This window comes from Echinops telfairi, unplaced genomic scaffold (assembly GCF_000313985.2).
Source record: "Echinops telfairi isolate 266 unplaced genomic scaffold, ASM31398v2 ScPeMD7_443;HRSCAF=831, whole genome shotgun sequence".
Taxonomy (NCBI): domain Eukaryota; kingdom Metazoa; phylum Chordata; class Mammalia; order Afrosoricida; family Tenrecidae; genus Echinops; species Echinops telfairi.
This window is the reverse complement of record NW_022104341.1, coordinates 71,496,960-71,516,560: the sequence shown is the minus strand read 5'-3', so window position 1 is coordinate 71,516,560 and position 19,601 is coordinate 71,496,960. Positions and strand designations below refer to the sequence as shown.

The 19,601-nt window shown below is 44.5% G+C and overlaps 1 protein-coding gene across 1 annotated transcript; it reads left to right on the top strand.

Moving 5' to 3' along the window:
* Positions 1-577: 577 nt before the first annotated feature.
* LOC101649362 (dual specificity protein phosphatase 16-like) lies at positions 578-1,576 on the top strand. Its single transcript, XM_045291748.1, has one exon. It carries the CDS (start codon positions 986-988, stop codon positions 1,574-1,576), a length of 591 nt encoding a protein of 196 aa, XP_045147683.1. The 5' UTR covers positions 578-985.
* Positions 1,577-19,601: the final 18,025 nt, after the last annotated feature.

Here is a 19,601-nt window from a genome sequence, read left to right as displayed (position 1 = left end):
TGGGAATATATAAATGTTCTGTGTGAAACACTGATAGAAGGGATTGGTCAGTTAGTTTCCCGTGCTCCTCAGTATAAGAGAACCATTTTAGAAGTAAGATGGAGAGAAATCCCAGGGCCATCAGGGTGGAAGAGGCACCAGTGGAGGAACTCTGCCTGACGTGACAGAAACCCAAACCAGAAGCACCAGTGGCTGCAGCACCGAGACCAGGGAACAGAGCATAGGGGCCGGCCAAGACCAGAGCCCAAGACAAGGCGCCCGTGCAACAGGAGAGGGGAGCAGTGCGGAGCCTGTGAAACTGTGATGCAGAGCATCTGGCGGTTCCTGGCCCACAGAGGCTGAAGCCAAGGCACCCCTGATAGAGAGGTGGAGAATTAACAGAGGTATTTCTGTGCATCAATGACTGTGTCCTTAATGCTCTCTGACCTTGTCTTGTGGTCACCTGTTAACTTCATAATAAACCCCCTTAATCGGAGGAGGAGGAGGAGGAGGGGAGGACAGCGCAACGGGACGGGACGCGGCCGGCGGCGCCTCGCTGCTCCGGGAGGCGAGGGGGGCCCACGGGAGACGCCGTGACCGCGCTCGTTCCCCCGGAGGGCGTCGGGAGATCGGCGCCCCAGAAGCTTTCAGTCTGCGTAAAGCTGTTGGAACGAGGGAGCAAAGGTAAAGAATGATGTAATGCGTGGCTGCCCCAAAGCATCTTTTGTTGTGGAATGGTTATTCCAGTCATCTCTTTATGAATCAAATGTGAGGGGCTGCTTTGTGGGAGGAGTCCTTTGCAAGTGCACATCAGCAGGAAAGAGAAAGAGACACTCACTTGGACAGCTTTTGCTGAAAATGGGTTTAACTCCCTTTTTGCCAGTCACCACCAGCCTGACCTCATACATTTCTAGTACAATGGGGTGGCTGAGCCTCTGAGCACACCACCATTACATCATCGTGGCAAGTTACAGAAGGAGGTGGGAAAAGAGGACTCACTGTTGTCATGGCCCATGAGATGATTGGAACTCAAATCCTTACTGAGAGGTTGGTGGCTCTGCTGGAAAGTGGAACGGAGAAAGTGCTGCTAATTGACAGCCGGCCTTTTGTGGAATACAATACATCCCACATTTTGGAAGCCATTAATATCAACTGCTCCAAGCTTATGAAGCAAAGGTTGCAACAAGACAAAGTGTTAATTACAGAGCTCATCCAGCATTCAGCAAAACAGAAGATCGACATCGATTGTAGCCAGAAGGTTGTCGTTGATGACCAAAGCTCGCAAGATGTTGCCTCTCTATCTTCAGACTGTTTTCTCACTGTACTCCTGGGTAAACTGGAGAAGAGCTTCACCTCTGTACACCTGCTTGCAGGTGGGTTTGCAGAGTTCTCCCGGTGTTTCCCTGGCCTCTGTGAAGGAAAGTCCGCTCTAGTCCCTACCTGCATTTCTCAGCCCTGCCTTCCTGTTGCCAACATCGGACCAACCCGAATTCTCCCCAATCTTTACCTGGGCTGCCAGCGAGATGTCCTCAACAAGGTGGGTGCTTTGAAATTGATTAACTTCTTTCCTGGAAAAATTGGTCTGACTGAAAACTAAGCTTTCAGATGGGCTTTCTGTAGCACGTGGAAGCAAGGCTTTCCAAGAGCAAAACAGGACGAAACACCCTGTCACTGGATGGTGACTGAAGGGGTAGAGAAAGAATGAAAGAAGAGAATGCTGCTGGCTTCTTGGAACTCTACAGCAGGATGCGAGCCAAAGGAGCTATATCTGTTGCCCTCCAAGAAAAGAAAGGAGGCATCCCTGGAGAGATCAGCAGATTTGTCGGAAGGAGTATGGGAAACAGGGCCTTCTTGGTTTTAGGGGATAGGGCCATGGTTTCTTGAAGGATCTCAACAGGTGGGGCTGCAATCTCCTGGGTTTTAGTGACTCAGATCTTGGCCAGTCTATTTCTGGAGTGTGGGACTGTTCTTAAGGTGCGTCAAGGGGGGAGGTGTGCCACCCCAAACTGAGGGCGCCAGGCTACCATGCCCAAGGGGCAGAAGAACAGCTTTTGCTGGGACAGAGGATAAGTGCGCTGCCACTCAGACGGATGAGGAGAATGGAACCACTCACCAAGTTGTGAGGGCAGAGTTGCCGTCCCAGTGCGCCTGGACAGCAGAGCTGATCTCTGACAAGACCGCGCCTCCACTCAGATGTAGAGGGCATGGCCGACACCCAGAGTCTGCAGGGCAGGTCCAGTGCCTGGAAAGTCTCAATAGAAACTGTTCTGCGGCTGGGTTTTTTATCTGTTTGACGTCCCTTATTCCTTCTTTTCCTTTAATTTCACCTGTGTAATGGAAATGTCTGTCTTGTGCTTGTTCCACCACTGTACTCGAGAAACTTGTGTTGATTTCCCAAGATCACAGATGAGGAGGAATATTGACTTGGGGTGGAATATGCCTAGAGCCTTACCTACATTTGATTCAGACTTAGAATTAACTCAAGACTGATGGCCTGATATGATGGGGCAAATGTGTTTTACTTGTGGCAAGGACATGAACTTTGGGGAGGAGGACAAAAGATAGAAAGTCATAGATTGAATTGAATGACTCAGAAATATGTGTCACTTTTGTGAAGCCACAATTCCCAGTGGTGTGTTGCCGTCCTCCGTTTTGTGACCGGATGTAATTATCCTCCATTTTATGTGGCCGTTCCTAACCTCTGTATGTTAATAAGTCAGGATTAATGTGTTTTTTGAGTCACAGTCTTATAAGAGAGCACGACTCGTCTTTGCCTTCCTCAATTTCTTCCCTTACTCAAGTCTCACCCCGCTGGAGTCACACCTTTGATCCTACCAGAGACAAAAGGAGAGAGGTGAGCAAGAGGAGAGGGACCTCATGGCTGCCCAGAAAGAAGGGCTTGAGTGGAGCGCATCCTTTGGACTCGGGTAGAGTGATGTCAAGTCATGTGGGAATCTTCAAGGATTGCCAAACCCACAGATGTTGAAAGGAGACGAGAACCTTCCCCTCGAACTGGTGCCCTGAATTTGGATTTCTATCCTCCTAAATTGAGAGGAAATAAATTGGTTTGTTAAAGCGAAAAATTAAAAAATTTAAAATAAATAAACCCCCTTAATCATGAGTATCGTCTGTGAGTTCTGGGTAGTCATTGCAATGTACTATTGAACCCAGCAGAGAAGTCAAGTCCCGTGGGAGGAACCACTGGGGTCACAATACGTTAAGCAGAGTGGAGGGTGGAGACATGTCTGATTTTTGCTTTTGGGCAATAGACCATATGCAATAGCCTATCGGCTGGTTGAGTTGGTTCTCCTTTTACCTTGTGCAGTCAAAGGAGGTCAGATGTAGGCTTCACATCATTTTACGTATTTTGGTGTCAAAAATGGGATTAATTACAATGGCTCCAGAGGAGGCCCTAGGAGGGTCATATGTGGCCCTCACGCCATTGTGACAAGAACATGACTGTTGTTGTTTTCAGGTGCCATCCAGTCAGCGCAGACTCATAGCAACGCTCTGTACACAGAAGGACACACTGCCGGTCCTGTGTCACCCTCACAATTGGTCTTATATCTGAGTCCATTGCTGCATCTACTGTGTCCATCCATCTCGTCCAGAGCCTCCCTCTCTTTCACTGCCCCTCCACTTCACCGCCAACCGTGATGCCCCTCTCCAGGGACCGGTCTCTCTGGACAACCCATGGAAAGTACTTGAGATGAAGGCTTGCCACCCTGGCCTCTCAGGAGATTCTGGCTAGCCTACCAAGATAGATTTTTAAATTTTTACAAAGTTGACAATCCATGTCACTTTGAATATTCTTCTCCAGCTCCGTAATTCAGACACATTGAATCTTCATTGGTCCTCTTCATTCAATGTGCAACTTTCACAAACATATGAGGAAATAGAAAATACCATGGCTTGGATCAAGCACACCTTAGTCCTCAAAGTTACTGCTTTGCTTTGCAAGGAGGTCTTATACCGTAGATTTGTACCATGTAATGCACCATTTGATCTCTTGACTGCTGATTCCACGAGCATCGATTGTGGATCCAAGCAAGATGACATCCTGGACAATTTTAATCTTTTCTTCATTTACCATGATAGGGCCTATTCACCCAGGCTGGGTCTTTATATTTCGGATTGTTAATAGCTTCTCTCCAATTCCAGACCACATTCTTCTTTATATAATCAAGATGCTCTGATAATTTTCTCAGCCTAAGGATTGAATAAATATGGTGAGATCATATTACCCGGACGCACACCTTTCCTGAGTTTAAACCAGGCAGTATAACAACGGCTTCTTGATCCATGTACAAGTTCAGCAGGAGCAGGGTTAAGTGTTCTGCCATTCCCACGCTTCTCAGGCTGCCCATAATCTGTTATGAGCCACATGTACGAACAACAGCATTGAATGCAGTGTCACAGTCACTAAGACACAAGGAAACACCTTTCTGGCATTCTTTGTTTTGAGCCAAGGTTCATGCCATATCAGGAATGATTTCCCTTGTTCCATGGCCTCTTCTGAAGCCAGACTGAATCTTGGGAAGCTCCCTGTCAGTGTCCAGCTACAACAATTATTAGATGATCATCAGCAAACTATAACTTGAATGTGATACCAATGATATCATGCTATAATTTGCAATTTTGTGGGGGTCATCGTTTTTAAAAATGGATACAAACATGATGGAAAACAGGGCCATATCAGAAATCAAGGTTCATAGAGGCACTTGACAGAAGATAATACTGGAAGAGGAAAGCAAGAGTTCAGGACCTTAAATACACAGCTTGTGAGTCTTTAACATGCTTGCAAGTCTCCTCTTTGCTTATGAGGATAAATAACCCCAGAGTAGTGGCATGGACATGCAATTGTGACAGCCTAGACTCATACTGGTGGGAATAATAAGGGGAAAGATTGAACTGGTAAGATTCAAATGTTATTAGGAATACGGGAAAGGGAAATAGATGACATGACTCTAAGGGTTTCTGACTCAGGAAAGAGAATGGCTATTTTCACAGATGAAGGCATGCTTAGGGGCTGCCTGGTGGCAGTGGGGAGGCCAGAGGAACTCAGATATAGCCCACTCCAGGCCGTTTAAATATAGAGAGGTTCAAAATCCCTGCATTCTCCTTTTGAGATGGATCAAATGGCGCATTTTGTTTATTGGTCAATAAAGACATCAGGTTATTTGATTGGATCTGGGTCTGATTCCCAGAGAAGGATGAACACAGCTGAGAGTATGGTTGAGAATCCATATCTTAGGCGATACCAGGCTATTAGTTATGTACATGTGCCCAATGCGATTGTAGATGAGAAGCTGGGGGCATTAGTGCCCCAGAGTGTTGTCAAGCTATAACTTCAAAGGCAAGTGCAGCACAAGAACAGGAATTGAGTTAAGCAGTAACTCAAAGTTCATACTTATTGCCGGTAAATCCATTCCTATGGATTAGAGTTGCTGGTCCTGTGTTTAGCAGGCCAACTTGTAACCTGCTGTGCCAAGAGGGCTCCTTGAATAAAGGGGTATGAGCAAAGAAGGACTGTCTTTGATCCTCTACCTCAAACACACAAACTCACTGTCATCCATCCAATACTGGCTCATAGGGACCCTATCAGACAGCATAGAGTAGCCCCTGTGAGTTCCTGAGTCTGTAAATGTCTATGGGATTAAAAGCCCTGTCTTTCCCCCATGGTGTAGCTGGTGGTTTCAAACGTCCTACCTTGCAGATAGCAGCCTAACTCATAAACGCTACACCACCAGAGGGCCTACCTCTGCTTTAGGACGATCTCATTACCAACCCTTCAAATTTGTCTCAGCCCCTTGGTTTTTATCTTTCACTGTGCTTCGTAAAACTTTTGCTTACATGTGTTCTTACATGTGATTCTCCATTGAACACAAGCCCCGTAAGGGCGGCAACTGCTTATCATTTCACTCATTTGTCCTCAGGGACAAGAGCAGTGACAGCCACATAGTAGACACCCATATGTGTTGGGTAAATAAAGTAGAATACAAAGCGAGCTGAAGCAAATGGTTCTGAGATGAGGTCATGCACAAAATGTAAGAGAGTATAACCTCTTATTAGGGGCTTGCTATGAATGGAGTGTGCTGCATGTCATTGTATGAAGCCTGGCCAGAATAGACAGTTGCTATGGTTCCTACAACTCTCAAATGTCTTCTAATAATAGTCTCCAGGGTCTATAACGGAAGACATTAATTTGGTTTCTTTCCACAACTCTTGTCATTGCTTTTGGCTGCCATCAAATCAGTTAGGACTCCTCGAGACCTTCCGTGCAACAAGACAACACCCCCCCAACTTTGCACTTGTTGTGTTTGCGCCTCCACAGGTCTGACTTCTGCCCAAATCTAATGCTTACTTCATCTCTAAAATACTCACCAGTGTCTTATTTGTCTATACGACACTCTCAATGATAAGGGTCCCTCCTCAAGGAGTCAGCCCTCTGATCGATGCTGTCGTTGTTGTTAGATGCCATCCGGTCAGTTCTGACCCCTGGCGTCCTTATGCACAACATATTGAAATATTGTCTTGTTCTATGCCACCCTCAGAATCATTGCTAAATTCAAGCCAATTGTTGCAGACCCTATGACAACCCGTCTTGTTGTAGGTTTTCCTCTTTGTCACTGACCTTTTACTTTACCAAACATGATGTCCTTCTCAAGTGACTGGCCCTTCCTAGGAACACATCCAAAGTATTGGTGACAAAGTCTCTGCGCACTCCTTTCTAAGGAGCATTCTGGCTCTACTTCTTCCAAGACAGATTTGCTTGTTCTCTGGCTGCGTGTGCTAAGTTCAATATTCTTCACCAATAGCACAAATGAAAGACACAAACTCTCCGGTCTTTGCAATTCCCCAGGCAGCTTTTGCACACATACCATGGCTGGAGCCAGGCACACCTTACTTCTCAAAATGAAAGTTTGCTTTTTAATGTAAAAGAAGTTTTTTGCACCAGATTTGACCAGTGCATTATTTCAAGTGATTTCTTGATTGATGCTTCCATGGGCAATACATGTGAATTCAAACAAAATTAAATCCTTAACAGTACCAACCTTTTCTCTGTTTATTATGATTTTGCGTATTGGTCTACTGTTGGGGCTTTTGTTTCCTCCATGTTGAGGTGTAATTCATACTGAAGATTATAGTGTTTGATTTCCATCAGTAAGTTCAAGTCCTCTTTGCTTTCAACAAGCACGGTCATGCCATCTGCATCGTACAGGTGGTTAACGAGTGTTCCTCGGATCCTGATGCTGAGTTCTTATTCATGTGGTCCAGCTTCTCGCATTATTTGCTCAGCATTCGGATTAAATAAGTACAGAGAAAGGAGACAACCTTTGCACACACTTTTCCTAGTTTTAAACCATGGTGTAGTTCCTTGTTCTATGTGAATGACTGCCTCTTGATCTATGTGGAGCACAAATAAATGGTTCTGAAATTTCAATTCTTCATCATGTGTCCATAATTTGCTTGGATCTACACAGTCGTATGCCTTTGCACAACCAAATAAAAGACAAGCGCACGCTTTTCTCTTTTGCTCTTTGCTTTCAGGGATCCAGCTGATATCCCTGGCTCACGATCTTTTCTTTATATTTCTAACAGTTCTCTGCTCATGAACTGCTGCCATGTTTTTGAATTGTCATATTGTACATGTGTGATATTATTTGATAATGTCTACATTCTGTTTGATAGTTTTTCTTTTGGAGGAGAGACTAGTCCCTGGAATCCTGAAGGAAATAACTGGGGTTGGGGCTTGGAGTGGTGGGGGACACAGCAAACCTTAAGCAACCAGACAGGGAGGCATTCAGAGTAAATACCCTGAACATCCCTCTCCTTCCTCCCTTCTTTCTTATCTTCTGTTTGGTTCTCTGATAGTTGAACTCACCAGATACCAAGGGGCAAGCCAGACCAGGCCTGTGGTTCATATAAGCTAGTTTCTTAAGTAGACAGCTGGGGGAGGAGCTGAAATGACAAGCTGCAGGCCAGTGAGTTATTTAATGTGACTCTTCCAGCCATAACTCCCACGAAATAAGAAGGTGGGGGAAGAGACTGATAGGATCCAGTTGTGAGCACTTATTAAGAGGATTCATTGTGATTGCCCTCCTACCGCATAGAAAATAAGCTGTGTGAGAAGCAAGAGTGGGAGCTAGGAGTGGGGTGTGCTCTTTGGGCTCTGTGAGCCCCATACAGTTAAGTTCTTTGATCCAGGAGACAGCTTTGACACCAACAGAGTGACAGAGGAGCAGCATCGGAATGAGGAATCGGAGCATGAGACAGAGCAGTGGAGTTCCCAGCCCACAGAACAGGTAGGGCTGAGTGCCTTGGGACAAGAGGCTGACTTATGGAGTGAGGTGCTTGGAGGCATTTCATTCAGAGAGCTGGGTTCTCTGACCCTTGGAGCTGAACTGGAGTGCCTGCGATTAGGCATACGGTGGAGTGGCATGTGTTTTGGGCATGTATTAGTGGCCCTCAAAGAACTTTGTAACAGTCCTGACTGAACAACTCAATCCTGAGCATCTCTCACCGGAATAAAACCCATTAACCTGTATACCGAACTTCATGGTTGTGAGCATTGTCTGTGAGCTCTGTGTGGCCATTGCAAAGGATAACTGAGGCTCCTTAAAAAGTAGAGTGCTGCAGGAGACAGGGCAAGAATAGGCACTGGCTTCTGCTTCTATTTTGTCTCATCCATGGCCATCTGGCACCATTCCAGCTTGTCTGTAAGAGAGTGATGACTAGCTATAAGAATTAATTTCAGTAAATAGTTGGTTGCTAATAGAAATAGCAACCATGTAATATCCCAAAAGAAGAATGGAAAACAGGATTTATGTAGTATCCACTAAATGCTGGGCATTAGACTAAATAGAAAGTCCCAATAGGTTACAGTTCTCTCAACAGCTTTTTAATTGTAGATATTTATCTTTCTTGTCCTCACTTGACGGATTAAATGGCTTGTCCGGGTCACATAGCTAATCAGCGACAGAGCTATCACTGAGGTGTAGATTTGGCTGACTCCAAAATCTAAAAACTCTTTCCACTAAAACTTAAAACCTCATGAAAATATTCTGTAAAAAGCTGGCCCTGGTAAAGAAACACAGGCAGCTCCCCCGGCAGGTTCTTGGAATTGAGATGATTCGCAGGGGTTACTTGTAAACAGGGGAAAGAAAGCAAACCCCATTTCTTGCCTCCAATCTATAAAGAAAAACACGGAGAAAAGTGCTGACCTTGCAGATAATCCAAGTAGACTGGCTGCTGCTTAATCGGGCCTGGATTCCTGGGGTCAAAGGCATGTTCTAGTGGGGATCTGCGGTTATTCCCTAAGTCATCTGAAGCTGAGGTATTGAACACTCCTTGCCATTCTCTTCTCTATCGACAGTTTGGAATCTTGCAATGCAATCACCTTTGCTAAACCTCCCTTGGTGCCACCAGTTATCAACCATACGAGCAGAATCGTCCCAGGGAATGTAGGACATACTCAAGGGCAACAAGGGATTGCTTTTTTAACAGAGGGATTCATTTTTCTGTTGAGTATTGCCATTGTCAGGAAACAGGAGTATCATGGGCATTTTTACTTTGAACAAACATCCCACCCTTACTTACTGTATGAAACAACCTCTCAATCATAAAGCTCCATTAGCCTCATTTCACAGAAGAGGAAAAACCCAGAGGTATAAGTGGTTTGATTAAAGCTTAGCAACAAAGCCCACATGGAAGCAGCACACCAACATGTGTGATCATGAAGGGCCAAAGGGACCAGCCTTTAAACACCAAAGGCAGGGAGAAAAGTCATATCCTTGTCAATGAGGGTGGTGCGCGATGGAGACCCAATGTCCATCTCCAGACAACTGGACATACCTTGCAGAGGGGTAGTGGGGAGATGAGTCACTTAGGGTACAGTATAGCAACAATGAAGCTCACAATCTTCCTCTAGTTCTTAAACGCTTCCTCCCCCCAACTACCAGGACCCCAGTTTCGCCTTGCAGACCTGGTTAGACCAGATGATGCACAGCGGTACAGAGGGGAATTGGAAGCGCAGGGAATGTAGACGGAAGAAACTCTCAGGACCGGGGGTGAAGGGGGCGATATCAGGAGGGAAAGGGGAGGTAGTAAGGGGGAATGGATCACAGGGAGCCACATATGGCCTCCTCTCTGGGGGACGGGCAGCAGCGGGGTGGGTGAAGGGAGGCGCCGGACAGTGTAATGTAAGATACAAAAATAATTTATAAATTATTAAGGGTGCATGGGGGAAAGGGAAGGGGAGGGGGGGAAAATTTAAAAAAAAAGGAAAATGAGTGGATTCCGGGAACCCAAGAGGCAAGAAAATTTTGGGAATGATGAGGGCAACAAATGTATAGATGTGCTTTACACAATTGATCTATGTATTGTGACGAATTGTATGAGCCCCAATAAATTGATTAAAAAAAAAAATAAAAAAAATAAAGCTTAGCCAAGTTTGCCTAGAAATGAAGCCGGAGCCTAAGGCATCTGGGCTAACATGTTGCTGGCTGGCCAGAAACCTCCAGGGCAAGAAGGAGTGAACGGAAAGGAGAGAGGCAGGGACAAAGGAGAGTAAATGTAACAACATGCCCGCTGAGCTGCCAATGTTGCTGACAAGCGGATTACTGGTCTTACTGGGCATCTTTGGAGAAGGTCTATGTAGCTACTGTGTTTGCTTTGCGAGAAGAAAATATTTGCTCACCAGCTTCCATTGGTCAGACTTGGCCCCATGGAGGTGTTACCTCCCCTGCGCTTCTGGGTTGCTTAGTTCTGTATGCTGGTGAGTTGGTCCCTCAGTGGCTGACACCTTAGCTGGGACACACAGGCCCCCGAGCAGAAGGCAATATGCTGGTGGGAGGGGCTTGAGGCAAGTGCTGGCCGAGGAAGCTCTGAAGAGAACCCTAGGAATTAGGAACCGTTGCCCCTGCGAGCCCCTAAAGAGCAGGGTCCATGCTCTTAGGAACAAAGTGTATGTCCTGCCTTCTCTATGGCGGCACGACTCAGAAAGTGAAGTAAATGGGCAGATCTAGGCTGCTGCAGAACCTGAATCTTCGACTGCTAAGTGATGGGACCTGTCCCCCCCACCCTTTACCTTCAAACTAGTCCCCAAATATTTCAGTAGACGTTGGCCTTTAAAGGAAGGCTTAATCCTCGCACTGTTTACATCTGCTCAGTGCTGAATGTCAGGTACAATTTCTTCAGATCATTTTCTTTAGACGATTTCAAATGGAGAAAATCCAATTCTTGTTCTCATTGTAAAAACACTATAGGAAATTTGGAAACAATGTAAAGTATAAGGAAGAAAGTAAATTCAAGTGACATCGTTTGATATAGGAGGACAGGACACAATACCATCAGCTCTCTGTCTAGCTTGTCAGACTCTGCTGGCTTGCACATGCCTATGGTGATGGAAACGGTGCCACTGGTACTTCAAATACCAGTAGTGCAGTCCATGATACACAGGTTTTCAAAGGAGCTTTCAGACTAAGGCACACAAGGAAGGAAGCCCTGGCAATGTGTACCCCCATATTAGCTGATGATCATCTTGTAACAGAACATTATCTAATATAAGGCTGAGGATCAGGCCCTCTGCTTGGAGGTGACTCCAACTATACAATGACCACCGGGAGCTCTAGCATAGCAAAGATTTGGAAGATGGGCAGGAGCAGGCACCACTTAACTCTATTGTACATAAGCCAACTCGATAGCAACTAACCACCACTCGTTTTCACTGCCAATGCTGACTCAGAGTGGTCCCCTGTGGGTTTCTAGACTGTAACCGTTTACGGGAGTAGACAGTCCAGTCTTTCTCCCAAGTTGTTGCTGGTGATTTCAAACTGCCAACCGTGTGGTTCACATCCCAACACCTAACCACCATACCACCAAGGCTCCATCACTGCCATAGCCAATACTTCGATAGATGTAATCATTAATATTCCATGGAGAGTGCACACAAGAAATAAAGGGAGCCTTTATGTGAATATTAACTTTTTTAAAAGGAGCTAAAACAGCAGTGTGTTGACTGTCCCTCAAACTCTTACCTACCCCCGCTGTTGCATGGCACATCTGTGTTCACTGGTTTCTCACTTGGAGATTCCATGCAAGTGACGAGCACAAAAGGCCAACAGCAACAGCCCAATCCTGCTAAGAACAGAGGGATGAAAGCGCAGAGCCAGAAGTGGCCACTGGGGGACTGTTAACTAAAGGTTCAATCTGTGTGGGACCATCGGCAAGAACGGTTGCTGTACTTCTAGAGAGACCCTGAAGGAAAAAGAAAGGATCCCTCTTCTGTCAACTTGAAACCAAGCAGTGGTTCTCAACGTTCCTCATGCCACGATCCTTTAATACAGTTCCTCATGCTGTGATGACCCCAATCATAAAATTATTTTCGTGGCTATTTATAACTGTATTTTGCTACTGTTATGAATCAGGCAACCCCTGTGAAAGGGTCATTCGACCTCCAAAGGGGTCGCGACCCACAGGTTGAGAACCACTGGTCTAGAAGGTCACTGGTTAGTGCTCATAGTGGAAGAAAATGTCTTCTGTTGTGTCAAAATCTGCTGCCCTGGTGGTGAAATGTACAGTGTCCAGAAAAGACACAATATTTCCATGATCAGCATCTAGATGACCCCTGGGGGAAAGCACCTAGCTCCTTCAAAGTGCTCGCTGGTTTGAAGAAACTCAGAAAGGAGAGATGATTGCCTATCAGCCTGGGGACCCCCTGCAGTAGTGGGTCAGGAGTTTGTTCCCTAACTCTCCTAACTCTCTTCCACGAGTCTGGGACATCCCAGAAATCCACTCCCTTGAAGGGTCGAAGGTGCAGCAGGCATACTGATAAGCCTAACCGATGTCAGGGGTCCTGCCTCCTGTGCCCTGGCCCTGCTTAAACTTTACCCATTGCTGCAGCGCAAGTTTCCCGAAGGTGCAACCTTCCAGCACTCCCTGTGTCTTGCTCTTTGTCCCAGGTCTTCTCTGACACCACAGAATGGAGGGTCTCTGGTAACTCACTCAGCGCTCACATTTGTGTAGACCTGGACATGCCATAGACAATGCTTGATGAGTGGGCAATGAAATAATGGACCTTCTACCAAGTCTTCTGTCTATTAAGTAGCTTCTGCGCAGCGCCTTAGAGGGTCCCAGTGGAACTGAGTTCCCGTGACTCACAGTGGTGGCAAGCTGCCTTATTGACTTGTGTTGACTCTCTCCCTTTCTCTAATTCATTCTTTCCATCTCCTCTTCCACTTTCCTGGAATAGTTTCTCCAAATAAATTCCTATGCTCGCAGGCTCTTATCTCAGGTGACTCTTTCTAGGAATACCCAGGCTAAGAACAATACTACGTATCCAACGTTACATAAACTATCCACTTTCTTCCTACCATTACAAAGTACATAAATGTTCTTAATGGGTGTAACATAAGAGACTAAAGCCACTGTTGCTTATCAAAGTACTGCCTACTCAGCCTCCCGGGCCAGCCAATTACCTTTCTGGTGTCAGCTTCCTTCTATGAAACAGGAAGATAAGATTGCCTACCTCATAGGTTGATTTAGTGAATTATATATGCTAATTCAGATTAAATGCTATGAATTTAGCTTGACAGGAGAGTAAGCACATGGTGCTCTTTATTTTTATTGTAATAGTATTTGTAAATTGCCTATATTTTGTCATTGCCAACTAATGCACAACAATATCAGCATGGACCTTTTCTACATGAACCCTCTTTCTAGAAATTGTCTTCATTTCAGAATATTTCCCTAGGACAAGTGGCTGGAAGTGCAGTTTCTGACGCCAACTTCCTCCTGCACATTTCTCCTGCAGCACTTAAAACTCTCGGTTGCAATGGGCAATGTCCACTTGTGACTCATAGGATATGAGTTCTTGAGCATATGGCATTTTTCTCTTCATTATATCTTTGGTATTTGACAAAGCAAGCCTTTTGTATACACTCGCCTCAAGGTCAAATAAATAAACACAGCGCTATTGATACATGTAGCTGATATATGTTCCCATGTAGGGAGCGTGTCCTTATTCTTCCCTCTGCATTTGTAAACTACAGTAGTGATCTCAGTTAATTGAACAGGACACAAAGGGCATTGAGTTAGACACTTACCAAAGCCAACAACAACACCAAAAACCCAAACATGTAGGATCAGAGTTTACAAGAGGTGACACCCAGAATGTATTACTGCAATATAAATTTATCCATTCAGCCTCATTTAAAAAAGTAAACACGGTTCATATTCCAACTGTGTCAATAACCAAGGGGCAGAAATGGATCACCTAAGAAAACAAAGCTTTGGTCTTCATAATTAAAAGTCAATATTCGATGAAGGCCTCAAACAGGTCCGGACAAATCACCTGCCTCAGCTCATTCTCTAAGATCCCTTCCCCTGCACCACAGGAGAAACAGCTGCTTCATCGAGGCTCACCTGGTTAGAATTTTTCATGAAGCGTGACTTGGAGAGAGAGTGAGAGAGAGAGAAAAAAAAAATTCCAGTCAAGCACAACTGTGCAAATTAATTTGGGTTCAATTACCAAGTGGTTATCCAAACTGGGTGTCTGCAAAGCAGTCTGAAGGAAAATTGAAACATAAAATGTCACATAAACAGAAAAATAATTGACCTCTTTGGAAGCAGTAAAACGAGTACCTTCTGGGACACGAAATTTAGAGTTACTAAGGATACTGAGAGTAAGGCGAACAGGTGGGAGTCGAGACCGTTATAATTAAGGACTAATTTGGAGATGGTGGGAGGTTGAAATATCTTACAGAGACTCTTAGGGAGCTGTTCCTGTGAATTGCTCTAGAGACATGGGAATGAGGACACACGGTCACCTTCCGGGATTATGTATCTGCATGTAATCTGGACTGTGGGAAGCACCCCCGAGTCCCGGAAGCTGGACCCATCAGACTTCCTTGTTGCAGAGGGTGGTTATGGACATCTCATATTATAACATAGACGTCCAGCTCTAGCGCAGGCACGGAGAAGTTACCTTGCTTTTTGAGATGCAAAACTATTTAGCTTCAACTCCCATTTCTCCAAATGAGAATACACTGTCCTTCTAATCTCCTCGGGCATTCTTGGATGGGAGAAGCCTGGGGTGCTTATATTTTTCTCGGCCATTTGATCACTCACATGCCTCTCCACATGTGCTGCCCTTCCTGGGTGTTGTCATCCTACGCTGGGCTCCACTCCATCCTTCGTGCCCCCAAACACCGCTGACACCAGGCAAGCACTGGCAATCTTTCACTGAATGGCTTCACTGATGGACTGCCTCCATGCGATCACACCACATGGTTAAATCTCCTTATTCTGAAATCTTGTATCTACTTGGCCACTGTGAGTCTCTCATTGTCTTGCCTTACTTCTCACTGTTGTTATTAATTTCCAATCCTTGGAGTGAAATTGCTCTACACTGAACTTTTCATTTCCCTTTTAATTGGCAATTTCCTCCAATGTTTGTCACTGTAGTTTCTTTAAAAATGAGCAGATAATAAAATTATCTGTTTCAGGCGATAAAGGCATAATTAAACCAGACAAGTACATTAGAGTCAGACTGTTTTCAAACCCTAGCTCTCTCCTATCTGAACTGTGTGACCTTCACAAGTTAGCAACATCTAAGACTCAGCTGAGTTCAGAGGAGGAGACCACCAGCCACCCCACAAAGTTGTTGGAGGGCTCAGAGGGTTAGGAAGTGGGGCATCCAAGACAGGCAGACCCAGAGAGAGGAAGCAGGAGTTAGAAGAAGATCAAGACAGTCAGCCTGTGACTCAAGAAGGCATTTAGACAAACGGGTTTCTTTTATTGTTTTGTTGTTGTTATTGTTGTTTGGGGTTGACACTTATTTGAAAAGTCAAATTAGTTATTGACCTTTTAAAAATAGAACATTTCACATAAAAACCTGGGCTTTCGACTTGTTGAAAGGTTAGATGGAAAACGAGAACAAAAAAGGCCTGACTTTTTCCTGGCAACAAGTGGCTAACGTATGAGTAATGGCTGACTCTTTTACCTGGATTGCTTCACCCCTTCATGTTAGCTGCTGTAACTCATCAGCATTAAGGTGTGCAACCCATAGCCCTGGCTCTGGTTCCGGGAACTGTGCTGCTCAAGGCAAAAATAAGAACACCTGGTCCGATGGGAATGCATGCATTTGGGAAGATAAAAGGAAACAATTGAAGTTGAGATTTGCTTGGAACTTCTAGGTTCTATGGTGCTGTAATGGTAGGGCAAAGGATTATGAAGGGGAGGGATGGGAGAGAAACTGAAGATTTCTATTGATGTCAAGTTCAATGATCCAGTAACAGAGCACTCAGACATAAGTGACCTCTTTAGTATAATTTTTACATGTGTAACCATCTGAGTTTCTAGGAGGGCATCAATATTTGCATTTCCACATCAGATATACCCAAACCAAAATGACTGCCACCCAGTGGATTACAAGTTGGAGCAAACCTATAGGGCAGAGTCAAAATGCACCTTTGGGTTTCTGAGTTTTTAACTCATTGCCAAATCAGACAGCCCCATCCTTCTCTTGAGGAGTAACTGTGGTTCGAACCCTGACCTTGTAGTTAGCAGCTCAATGCTAACTATGTCATTAGAGCCCCTTGCATCAGATACACTGAACACGAATCTATCATTTAACAAGATCTCCAAGGGATTCTTACAGATGCCCAGATGATGCTCTGGTGTACACACCTGTCATGCTGATTTGTTGTTAGGTGTCTTCAGGTCAATCCACCTCATCTCCAGAATGAAACACTGCCTGCCACCTGTGTCCATCCATTGCATCAAAACGTTTCTCCTGATCGCATGTCCCAAATATGTGAGTCTCACCACCCTTGCATCTAAGGAGCATGCTCGCTGTAATGCTTTCTCATTTATCTGTTCTATTGGCAGTCCCTGGCACAATTGGCAGTCCCTGGCACTTTCAGTCATCTTCACCGGCACCATAATTCAAATGCATTGATTCTTACTGGGTCTTCCTTATTGAATGTCCAACTGTCATACGGATCTGAGGTGATTGAAAATTGCCTTTTAATTGAGGTTGAAGACAGTATAACAAGTCTATCAGGGTCAAAATATGACCTTCAGCAGATCCCACCTGAATTTGAGAACATCTCAAGAATACTAATGATAGAAGATCTGACAAGCTGTAGGACGATGTGGCAATTACATAATCTCTTGTACTTGTGAATGGGTGGAGCCTAGTCTGTCCATCAGGTCACAGCTTGATGACCTCATTTGGAGGCATGACAGATATCAATATCTGACTGGAGACACAGACACAGATACATCCTGTGGGAATTCCTGTTGACAAGACATATGGAGCTGTGCCGATGGCAGCCAGAGTCTTGGAGCTGGAGGAGCCATATGGAGACCCATGCCAGCTGGAGATGGCTTCCACCATCCCTGGATCCACCAGACTTTCCACACATTGGCCTGTGACCTTCGTGTATCCAGAGTCATTGCATGTGTTGGGTGAGTCTCAAGAAATAACTATAGATTGGTATTGGCCATATGGGTTAAAACTGAAGATTTCTATTGATGTCAAGCTCAATGATCCAGTAACAGTAACTTATGGGGTTGATCTGGATTGGGCTGGGATTTTTTCTCAATATCTAACTGCTCTTTGATATAAAACTCTCTCTTACACACATATGAGTGTCTATTAATTTGTTTTTCTAGTCTATCTAGACTAGCACAGATGACATCAAGATTATCATACATGAAAAAAGCAAAAGCTCATTAAAAAAGATAGAAATAAATGATCAAAGCAGATATCAGAAGAAACTCTGAACTTGCTCTCAAACACGTGAAACACTGACTACTCTATGTCAATAAATACAGATACTGGTCAACCAACTGGAAGAGAGTCATATAGGCACCCATTACAAAGATAGGTGACCCCAAAGAAAGCTCAAATAATAGAACAACATCATTATTATCACATATAAGTAACATTTTGGTGAAATCATTCAACAATGGTTGCAGCAGTACATTGACAGAGAACTTCTATAAATTCAAGTTAGATGTAGAAAAGGAATTGGACCACGGGATATCATTGCTAATGTCATATGGATCTTGGCTCAGTGCAAGAAATACTAGAAAAGTGTTTATTTGTGTTTTATTGATGATAGTGGGGCATTTGATTGTGTGGGCCAAAACCAAATAAGGATAACATTGAGAAGAATGGAAATTTCAGAACACTTCATTGTAATGCTCATGTGGAACTTACACACGAATCAAGAGGCAGTCACTGGAAAAGAACAAGTGAATATTGCATGGTCTAAAATCAGGAAAGGTGCTTATTGGGGTTGTGTCCTTCCATCCTACTTAATCTCTATACTGAGCAAATAATCAGAGAAGCTAGATTACATGAAGAATAATGGGGCATCAGGATTGGAGGAAAGTCTATTACAACCTGAACTATGCAGATGACACACCTTGCTTGCTGAAAGTGAGGAGAACTTGAAGCACTTGCTGATGAAGATCAAGGATTTCTACCTTTAGTATCGATGACAACTCAGTGTAAAGAAAACTCAAATCCTCATAACTGGAACAACAGGGAACATCATGATCAATGGGAAAAAAGATTGAAGTTGTCTAAGATTTTATCTTACTTGGATCCACAATCAGTACAATCAATCCATAATCATGGAAGCAGCAGTTTAAAAAAAATCAAATAATGTATTGCATTGGGCAAATCTGTGGCAAAAGGCATCTTTAAAGTATGAGAGAGCAATGTTATCACTCTGAGGACTAAGGCATGCCTGACCCAAACCTAAGTTTGGGGATCGTGTTAACATATAGTTTTGAATTCAGTATATCTGAGGTGAAAATGCAAATGATCAGCAGAGGGTTAAAAGAAAATGAACTGTTTGAATCCCTGTTTTCTAGGAATCTGAGCCCCTACTTGCCCAACTTCCTCTTATCTTATCAAAACACTATTTCAGCAGCCAGACTATGCAGGTAGGTAAGGGCCCCTCTGTTTGCTGATTCCTTCCATATGTGGGTGATTTCATTTTCCAAGGGGCTCTAGGGTTTGGGAAAACTACTTGTCCCATGTAATCACCTATGAGCTCGTAGAAACTCAAACTTTACTGCAATTTATTAGTCACTGACAAGCCAAAAGGAAAGCCGGTTTAAAGAAACTAAGAAAATAGCAACTGAGATCCTAATCTGATGTTCATTGGTATGTGTTTGGGGTTTTAAATATTTTTGAAAAGGTGGGTAGGGATCCATTTCCATCAGCACCCAGCAGCATCCTGCACAGGGTGATATTTTAAAGATGATGTGGCTTGTGTGAGCCCACATTCCGGAACAGGCTGAGAGTGAGTTTCCGCTGCACTTTCCTGATCCCCAGGAGAGCCGGGTTTGCAGTCCTCTCCTGAGAAATCTCTGCCACGGGGTTGCATTAGTTTTGGTCTGTAAATTCCAGATTGCCCAAATCATCTTTTGGGAGAAAGTCGGTATGCCCTAGGGAAATGTGACAAATGAACGTCTTTCCTATATTGTGAACAACCATCAGGGTAGCCCTGAGCCATTCCTTAAAAGTCTTCACACCTATCCTTTTAAAAGAGGAAGAACTTAGCTCCAGGAAAGAAACTTCATTATTCAGCAAGCAACGG

What these genes read in the sequence shown, in the direction of transcription:
- LOC101649362 (XM_045291748.1), top strand. Translation starts at nt 986, where the DNA reads ATGGCCCATGAGATGATTGGAACTCAAATCCTTACTGAGAGGTTGGTG.